Below are 9,857 nucleotides of genomic sequence, written 5' to 3'. Positions count from 1 at the left end.
CGGGTGACCTGTCAGAAGCCTGTTGCTGTGGTCCAGGAAAGAAATCGTGTCTTGACTTAGGCTGATTTATGGTGGAGGTGGTAAAAAAATGTCAGATTTGATATGTGTTTTGAGGAATTTGTGCATGTTCACAGTGCTGAGGCCAGAGATGGGGTTATATTTTGAAGATAGAGCTGATAGGATTGTAAGAAGTCACAGAGCTGGTGCATGGTAGAGCCAGGATTCAAGTCTTAGTTTGTGTGATTCGAAAGCCCTGCTTTACAACAGTGCTTCTAAGCTGCCACAATGCTGAGCAGAAACTAAGCGTAAAAGCAGAACGGAAACGAGAGTGTACAGCATCTTCAAGTGTTTATTGAGCACTTTGGAGCACTTACACCTCCAAAAGTGTTTATTGAGCACTTACACCTGTAGTGAGGCCTTGTGGCACCAAGCAAAAAATTCTGGAATGAGAGGATAGGAGGTCAGAGTTCAGATTCTGCTTTTGCCAAGGATTCTTCCTCAGTATGGGTCACATCAATTTGAAAGTCCCTTCCAACTCTAATGCTCTGTTTCCACTCTTCACTCTTCAGCACCAAGGGAGATACAGCCAACTGTGTACAGTGCCACCCACTTGTATATAAGGGAAAGTAAGACCGGTAAGCATGTGATTTTTTTTGAGACAGTTTCGAGTTTCGCACTTGTTGCCCAAGCTGGAGTGCAATGGCGCGATCTCGGCTCACTGCAACCTCTGCCTCTCGGGTTCAACTGATTCTCCTGCCTCAGCCTCCCTAGTAATCCTAGTAGCTGGGATTACAAAGGTGCACCACCACGCCCAGCTAATTTTTTGTATTTTTAGCAGAGACAGGGTTTCACCATGTTGGCCAGGCTGGTCTCGAACTCCTGACCTCAGGTAATCTGCCCATGTTGGCCTCCCAAAGTGCTGGGATTACAGGCACGTGCCCAGCCAAGCATATGATTAACATAATGATCTACTGCAAAAGTAGGTGAGAGGTAGCAAGACAGTTTCAAATAAAATTTGCTTTTATGACCAGGCGTGGTGGCTCATGCCTGTAATCCCAGCACTTTGGGAGGCTGAGGCAGGCAGATCACCTGAGGTCAGGAGCTCAAGATCAGCCTGGACAACATAGTGAAACTGTATCTCTACTAAAAACACAAAAAATTAGCCGGGCATGGTGGTGTGAGCCTGTAACCCTAGCTACTTGGGAGGCTGAGGCATAAGAATTGCCTGAATCCAGGAGGCGGAGATTGCAGTGAGCCAAGAGCACACCACTGCACTCCAGCCTGGGTGACAGAATGAGACTCTATCTCAAAAAAAAAAAAAAAAAAAAAAAAGAAAAAGAAAAAGGAAAAAAATTGGTTTAGTAGAAGTATTTGGAGCCAGGCATGGTGGCTCACGCCTGCAATCCCAGCACTGTGGGAGGCTGAGGCAGGTAGATGGCTTGAGGTCAAGAGTTTGAGACCGGCCTGGTCAATATGGTGAAACCCCATCTCTACTACAAATACAAAAAAATAGCCAGGTGTGGTGGTGTGCGCCTGTAATCCCAACTACTCGGGAGGCTGAGGTACAAGAATTGCTTCAACCTGGGAGGTGGAGCTTGCAGTGAGCCAAGGCCAAGATCCAGATTGGGCCACTGCACTCCAGCCTGGGTGACAGAGTGAGACTCTGTCTCAAAAAAAAAAAGTATTTGATTTTAGAGTATTAAAGAGAAAGCAAGTCTATCTATGTGTCATTCAAATTCACAGGCTATACTGAAATTTTGTCTTATTCAACCAAATATTCAAGTCTTCATCCTCTCAACAAGCATTTAAAACTGATTGATTATTATGCATGTTCAATCGTATTTATTGAGCAAATCTAGATGAAGGAGGACCTTGATAAATAGTTAAAAAAAAAAATAGGTGCATGGTGGTGAGTGCCTGTAGTTCCCGCTGTTCGGGAGGCTGAAGCAGGAAGATCACTTGAGCCCCAGGAATTCAAGGCTACAATGAGCTATGTTCATACCTGTGAGAAGCCACTGCACTCCAGCCAGCCTGGGCAACATAGCAAGATTGTCTCTAAAAAGAATTAAATGAAAAAAGAAAGAGAAGACTTTTTTAGACTTTACAACAATCTTGTGAGGTATTATCATCCCCTTTTTTCTTCACATTATAAAATAAAACTTGGGCCGGGCACGGTGGCTTACGTCTGTAATCCCAGTTCTTTGGGAGGCCAAGGCGGATGGATCACCTGAGGTCAGGAGTTGGAGACCAGCCTGACCGACAAGGTGAAACCCCATATCTACTAAAAACACAAAAATTAGTCGGGCATGGTGGCAGGCACCTGTAGTCCCCACTACTCGGGGGGCTGAGACAGGAGAATTGCTTGAACCCAGGAGGCAGAAGGTGCAGTGAGCTGAGATCGCAACACCATTCCAGCCTAAGAAACGGAATGAGACTCTGTCTCAAACAAAAACAAAAACAAAAACCAGAAAAACCCCAAGAAACTCGAACCAATTAAATTACTTGCTGCACATGGCTCATTTGGTAAAGGAGTGAGCCCAGCATTTAGATCTAAGTCTGTTGGACTTTTTGTCTCATCACATTATATCCTATGAGAGCAATTGTGGTCCAACTGAGGCATCGATAGTGTGTGTGCTCTATTAAGCACTCTGAAAGAACCCAGTGCAGGGTTGTCAATGATGTAGAATAATCAGCAAACTTTTTCTGTAAAAGGCTAGATAGGGCCATGCGCGGTGGCTTATTCCTGTAATCTCAGCACTATGGGAGGCCGAGGTGGGCGGATCACTTGAGGTCAGGAGTTTGAGTTCGAGACCAGCCTGGACAACATGGTGAAACCCCGTCTGTACAAAAGATACAAAAGTTAGCCAGGCGTGGTGGCTCACACCTGTATTCCCGGCTACTTGGGAAGCTGAGGCAGAGAATCACTTGAACCCAGGAGGTAGAGGTTGCAGTGAGCTGAGATAGTGCCACTGCACTCCAGCCCGGGCAACAGAGTGAGACTTGGTCTCAAAACAAAACAAAACAAAAAAAGGCTAGATAGTACACATACTACGCTTTGTGGACCATCATGGTGTCTGTCACAGCTATTCAACTCTGCCCTTGTAGCATAAAAGCAGCCACAGATAATACATAAAGGTATTAGTGTGGCTGTGTTCCAATAATACTTTATTTATGGACACTGAAATCCATAAATTTCACATGTCACAACATATGATTCTTTTGATTTTTTTCCAATTATTAGAGAATGTAAAAATCCATTCTTAGCTTGCAGGCAGTACAAAAACAAGTTACAGTCTAGACTTAGTCTGTGGGCTGTTGTTTGGCAACCCCTGATCAACAGACCAGGCCAGTGCTGTCCAGTAGAACTATCTGTGATGATGGAAATGTTCTACATCTGTACTGTCCAATATGGTAGCCACTAGCCGTTTGTACCTATTGAATACCCGAAATGTGACTGTGCCACTAAGGAACTAAAAGTTTAATTTAGCCCTCCCTCTCCTTCCCCTAACCCTTATTATTTCTATAAGGATTAATGCACAGTTTCCCAACTGATCCTCTCCCCAGTTACACTTTCCTCCAATCCATCGTTCACAAAACTAGAGGGGTTTTTCTAAAATAAAATAGGATCTTTGTACTTTTCCAAGGTAATGGTTCCTGCAAAAATTGAGAAAGTCCAACCTGCTAGCATAGCATACCATAGACATTTTTTTCCCCTAGGAAATAATCGAGGTGAAATACCTTCTGTTTGATCAGACAATTGATAAGCTGCTTCTTTTTTTTTGGGGGGGGAGACGAAGTCTCGCTTCGTCACCCAGGCAACAGTGCAATGGCGCGATCTCGGTTCACTGCAACCTCCGCCTCCCGGGTTCAAGTGATTCTCCTGCCTCAGCCTCCTGAGTAGCTGTGATTGGACCATCGTGCCCAACCAATTTTCGTATTTTTGTAGAGATGGGGTTTCACCATGTTGGCCAGGCCGGTCTTAAATCTCCTGACCTCAGGTGATCCGCCTGCCTCTGCCTCCCAAAGTGCTGGGATTATAGGCATAAGCCATCGTGCCTGGCAGGTAAGTTTCTTGAGAGTAGTTTTTCATCATACTTTGTCCCCTTTAATGTTTTGCATAGTGGTTTGCTGAATGATGTAGTGAACAAAACTTAGCTTTGGAGATGGCAACCTTAAATTAGAACTCCACTTCTGGTACACGTTAGCAGTCACCCAAGGCGCTTAATTACCTTGAACCTCACTATACTTCCATGCTAAATGGAAATCATGATAACTGTATCACAGAATTATTGTGAAGATCAACAAATGAGTTTTATGGAAATCCTTTGCACTTTATAAAAGGCAATACAAGTGTTAGCTGTTATAATAAGTATTGAGCATCGAAATGTTTCTAAAAACAATACTATTCTGATTTTACCCAACATATACTCCCCCCACCCCACTCCACCTTTTTTTTTTAGATGGAGTCTCCCTCTGTTGCCCAGGCTGGAGTGCAATGGCGTGATCTCAGCTCACTGCAACCTCTGCCTCCTGGGTTCAAGCAATTCTTCTGCCTCAGCTTCCCAAGTAGCTGGGATTACAGGCGCCTGCCAACACGCCTGGCTAATTTTTGTATTTTTAGTAGAGACCAGGTTTCACCATGCTAGCCAGGCTGGTCTCAAACTCCCAACCTCAGGCGATCTGCCCATCTTGGCCTCCCAAAGTGCTGGGATTACAGGCATGAGCCACCGTGCCCGGACATATATTCTCTCTTTTTTTTTTTTGAGACAAGAGTCTCGCTCAGTTGCCCGGGCTGGAGTGTATTGGCATGATCTCGGGTCACTGCAAGCTCTGCCTCTCGGGTCCACGCCATTCTCCTGCCTCAGCCTCCTGAGTAGCTGGGACTACAGGCGCCCGCCACTATGCCCGGCTAATTTTTTTTGTATTTTTAGTAGAGACGGGGTTTCACCATGTTGGCCAGGATGGTCTCAATCTCCTGACCTTGTGATCTGCCCGTCTCGGCCTCCCTAAGTGCTGGGATTATAGGCGTGAGCCACCGTGCCCAGCCTATATTCTCATTTTTAAAGGCAATCTGTACGAGGTAACACTAGGGATATAGGACCTAGATGTTCAAGCGAAAGGGGGATAAAAAAGAACAATTTTGGCCTATGTATCCCAAATACATCTTTGATTTATGCATTTTCCATGTTTAGGCCTAAGACTGTGCTTTCTTCACTTTTATTTCTCTGAACAAAATAGTTTTAGCAATACCAATGTATAGTTGATTCTTTAAAGTTCTGTGGTTTTTTTGTTATGGTTTTCTTTTTTGTTTTTGTTTTTTTTTTTAGACAGAGTCTCGCTTTGTTGCCAGGTTGGAGTGCAGTGGCACCATCCCCGCTTACCACAACCTCCGTTTCCCGGGTTCAAGCAATCCTCATGCCTCAGCCTCCAGAGTAGCTGGGATAACAGACACATGCCACTATCGCTGGGCTAATTTATGTATTTTTTGTAGAGACGGGGTTTCACCATGTTGGCCAGGCTGATCTCGAACTCCTGACGTCAGGTGATCCACCGGCCTCGGCCTCCCAAAGTGCTGGGATTACAGGCGTGAGCCACCGCGCCCGGCCGATTCTTGGAAGTTTAATAAAAGGCTCGGTGCAGTGGCTCACGCCTGTAATCCCAGCACTTTGGGAGGCCGAGGCTGGTGGATCACCTGACGTCAGGAGTTCGAGACCAGCCTGGCCAACATGGTGAAACCTCGTCTCTACCAAAAATATAAAAAAAGTTTGCCGGGCGTGGTGGTGCGTGCCTGTAATCCCAGCTACTCGGAAGGCTGAGGCATGAGAATCGCTTGAACCCGGGAGGTGGAGGTTGTGGTGAGCCGAGATCATGTCATTGCACTCCAGCCTGGATGACAGAGCGAGACTGTCTCAATTAAAAAAAAAAAGTTTAATAACAATGATCTATGAGCAAGTCAGAATGAAAGAAAAAGCAGTAATATTTTAAAGCATCTACAGGACTTTTTATTTTCTTTTGAGATGGAGTCTCACTCTGTTTCCCAGGCTGTAATGAAGTGGCACTATCTCCCTGTAACCTCCATCTCCCAGGTTCAGGTGATTCTCCTGCCTCAGCCTCTGGAATAGCTGGGATTATAAACGGGTGCCACTACACCCAGCTAATTCTTGTATTTTTAGTAGAGATGGGGTTTCACCATGTTGGCCAGGCTGGTCTTGAACTGCTGACCTCAGGTTATCCGCCTGCCTCGGCCTCCCAAATTGCTGGGATAACAGGAGTGAGCCTCTGTGCCTGGCCTACAGGGACTTTTAAAAAAAGACTTTCTCAATGAATTCTAGAAGTAGTAGTAGATAGTACTGCTTGTTATTAGGAAGACAAGATAAAAAAGATGTTACCAGATGGGAAAAGCAGGCAAAGGGACAATTTAAGCTCACATAGAAAGGAAATGTTCTTTTCCCTTCCTTAGGCACATCCTGGAATACAGGATTTCTAAGATTAAGTATACTTTTCATTAGACCATATTACACTTCAGGATGGATTTGTATCAATACTTCATTTTCAGTTCTTGAAATTATTGTGACTCCATCATCTCACAAAATGCAAAAAGAGACATTGTCTATGGTTCATATGCTTTTTTTTTTTTTCTGTAAAGGGTGGTAAAGATTTATTATACACCTTGAACTTTAAAGTTTCCAAAGCACTTACTAAATCTGTTTCAGAACACTTTTTCCTTAGCCTCCTGAGTAGCCGGGACCACAGGTGCACACCATGACATCCGGCTAATATTTGTAGTTTTTGTAGAGATGGGGTTTCCCCATGTTGCCTAGGCTGGTCTCAAACTCCCGGGCTCAAGCAATCCCCCCAACTTCACTTCCCAAAGTGCTGGGATTATGAGGGTGAGCCATTGTCCCCACCTTCAGAACACTTATTATATTGTATGCAAATGTCCATAAAACCCCCTCTGCTACTTCTTGGAAGACAAGGACTCATCTTTACTATTTCATATTTATATTGAAATGTGTTATTTTACTCATCTTTACGTGTTTGTCTCACACACCTGAGTTGTTAGCATTTAGCAGACCACACCAGCAAACTGGTGGCTGTTTCTGCTTGTTACTTGTGGTATTCAAGTTTGCAGTTCCTACTAAGCGCTCAGCAAATTCATATTGAAGCCATGAATGATATGCCTAGGGTAGTCAGGATGATTCCTTAACCACTCATTCACTGGCATCTGAACACTATCATTCAGCTGGAGAGAGGCACTGCTTGTTGGGACCCCCAAACTCCAAAGCTCCCAGGCAACAAGCCCTGCAGCCAGCCCTGAATGTCCTTTCCCCCTGAGACCTCAGCCTTCAATCCTCGTGGGTATTTTCTTTGAAACCACTCTGCAGTTTGCATAGACTTTGCTATATTTTAGATATTCTTCAAAATTTTTATTATTATTATTGTTGTTGTTGGGTTTTTTTTTTGGTAGAGTCAGGGTCTCACTTTGTTGCCAAGGCTCAAACTTGAACTCCTCGCTTCAAGAGACCCTCCTCAACCTCCCAAAGTGCTGGGATTACAGGCGAGCCACCGCGCCCGTATTCTTTAAATTTTAAATTTAACAATCTAAGATAACTTTTTATATCTTTATTACAGATCCCTCCCCAAGAAGAAGATCTTGGACGAGAGAAAGCGAGAGGTTGGAGAGTAGACACTAGTATCTAAGTTGGGGAAACCTGGTCACTTTCCAGAGAGAGCAATTCCTGAGGTGGGCGGGGGCGATTGGAAGCTGAGGACCCCACGTGACCTCGGGCTCCTGGGGCTGAGCCGACCCCGCCCCTCCCCTCCCCGCCCGCCGCCTCCAGGGGGGCGCATGCGCAACCCGTGTTAGTGATGGAGGAGAGAAGATGGCGGAAGCGGAGTGAGTGACTAGATGGTGACTGATGTCGTAACTAGGGGGGCGAGTTGGGGCAGCGACACGTTCCCCCAGGGGAAAGCTCAGGGCTCTTTCGCGGGCAGTGTGGGGAAAGAGAGACTCGACACCCGTCTTATCGTGGAGGAGCCTGCTAGGCCCGTGTCGGGGGGCGAAGGCGAACTCTAGGGTTCAGTTACCCTCCAGGCAGGAGCGCCCCTTCCGCCGTCAGGTCCCGGATCTGCTCGGCCTTGCGCGCAGGGTCACCGTTGGGACTCCGGGAGCTGGGGCTTTCCGGGGAACGAGCCCGGGTGGGCTCCTCAGGCGCTGTCATTTCTGCAAGTGGGCCCGGCGGGCAGCCTTGTTACGGCTGCCTGCGCAGGGGCCCGCGGAGGCTGCGTAGGGCAGGGCGGGCACTGCCAGGCCTCCTTCGCCTTCCGCTCTTTCCCGCCTCGGCACCACCCCACTCCTCCTCAGCGGGAGAACCCGAGACGCGGGGCTGTCCACAACCCTCGTGCCGGAGGCCTGCAGGAGTTGTCCCAGCGTGGGCCTGAGAGCGGCGGGGGCTGCTTGCAAGTCTCGTGAGGCTGAAAACACCCTGAAAGAAAGATCTTTCCCTCGAGTCTCTGGCTGCAGCGTTGCTGCCTCACAAGCAGGCCACATTCTTGTGTGTCGGTGTGACGTTATGCTTAGTTAACGACTCCAGAACTTAACTGTTTCCTAGGTAGGCCTCTTGTGCGCCAGAACTGCTGGCTGTATTTTGCGGGTATTAGTATGCCTAGACGGTGGAGTTTCCAAAATTGTTCTTTTGTGCCAGGCCTCAAAATGCAGTGCGATGGTTTGGCCAGTTCCACTCACCGATGTTTAGACTTACGCCTAGAATTTGGATTCTCTGTGACCATTTTTGGTTCGTAGTTAGAACTGTTTACCATACTGTTTGGATTGGAGGGCATGGTTGAGCAGATTAACACTTTAAAAAGACCAGAACTTAAGCTCGCCTTTTGCATGTCATTGGTACACTATACGGTAGTAGTATGACAGGCAGCAGTTTGGTAAAAAGTTTACCTTATCTACCACTAATACTGTATAATGTTGAACAGTTACTATATGATGCTGTGATTTGATTGGAAGGCAGTTTGGGAAAAAAAAAACCAAACCAGAAGCATAAAGATGTATGAATTATTCACTAATCCAAAAAGTAAGTGAGGAGTCAGCTTTCTTTCTGACGGTTTTCCTTTCACTTTTCCTCTTATTTTCTTTTTCTTTATTTGTGACAGCGTCTTTCACTCTGTCTCCCAGGCTGGAGTGCAGTGGCGTGATCATAGCTCGCTGCAGCATGGACCTCCTGGGCTCAAGCGATTTTCCCACCTTAGCCTCCCAAGCTGCTGGGACCGCAGGCCTGTGCCATCAGGCCTGGCTAATTTTTTATTTTTCATTTGTAGAGACAGAGTTTCCCTATGTTGCCCAGGCTGGCTTTGAACTCCTCAGCTCAAGCAATCCTCCCCCAAAGTGGTAGGATGACAGGTGCAAACCGCCACTCAAGGCCCCCACTTTTCCTCTTATTAAATGTTTTTTTTTTTGTTCTTTTTTTCTACATTTGGTTCCTCAGAGAATATAAATACTGTTTACATACGTAATATAGAACAAAGAAAATATGTATTTAAAAAAGCAACGCTATGGGACTAGTGTATGTGTACCAATTAGTGCCAAATTCATTTGTTTTTTTGTGGAATAGAAAGTGTTCTTGTTACATTCTTGTCAGTACTGCTAATGTGGGGTGGGTGGGATTTAGTTTCTCAGAAGAAAAGACCTTAAAAAAAGGGAAGATAAAACCAGTATAATCTCTTGTGTGCTTTTCATCTTCGAGGTACATTTCTGACCCGACAAAAACTACTGCTGTTCTGGTTTCTAACAATATGGAGGTCCTTAGAATTGACTTAAAATGTTTGAATTTATTCAAATACAGATT

General features: G+C 45.8%; 1 protein-coding gene and 1 long non-coding RNA gene across 40 annotated transcripts in view; one reads left to right on the top strand and one right to left on the bottom strand.

The window, feature by feature from the left end:
* Positions 1-418: 418 nt before the first annotated feature.
* On the bottom strand, positions 419-8,222 carry LOC144339047 (uncharacterized). Its single transcript, XR_013413651.1, has 3 exons — positions 8,089-8,222; positions 2,003-2,055; positions 419-609 (listed from the first exon to the last, which is right to left on the bottom strand). It is a non-coding gene; the product is annotated as an uncharacterized LOC144339047 (long non-coding RNA).
* The window catches only part of PHC3 (polyhomeotic homolog 3), a 104,396-nt gene continuing 102,394 nt past the window's right edge, over positions 7,856-9,857 (top strand). For 21 of the 39 annotated variants that reach the window (XR_013413632.1, XR_013413631.1, XR_013413636.1 and 18 more), the window contains exon 1: positions 7,856-7,897. Coding sequence is in view for 6 of the 39 variants with exons in the window: in XM_077991669.1 (XP_077847795.1) it covers positions 7,884-7,897 (14 nt within the window). In the remaining 33 variants the exon portion in view is untranslated. Of the gene's footprint in view, positions 8,613-9,857 lie in introns of all 39 variants that reach the window. The other 18 variants (XR_013413648.1, XR_013413638.1, XR_013413634.1 and 15 more) reach the window with 2 other exon arrangements.

Source organism: Macaca mulatta, chromosome 2 (assembly GCF_049350105.2).
Source record: "Macaca mulatta isolate MMU2019108-1 chromosome 2, T2T-MMU8v2.0, whole genome shotgun sequence".
Taxonomy (NCBI): domain Eukaryota; kingdom Metazoa; phylum Chordata; class Mammalia; order Primates; family Cercopithecidae; genus Macaca; species Macaca mulatta.
The sequence above is the reverse complement of the archived record's forward strand: the minus strand, read 5'-3'. Positions and strand labels throughout refer to the sequence as shown.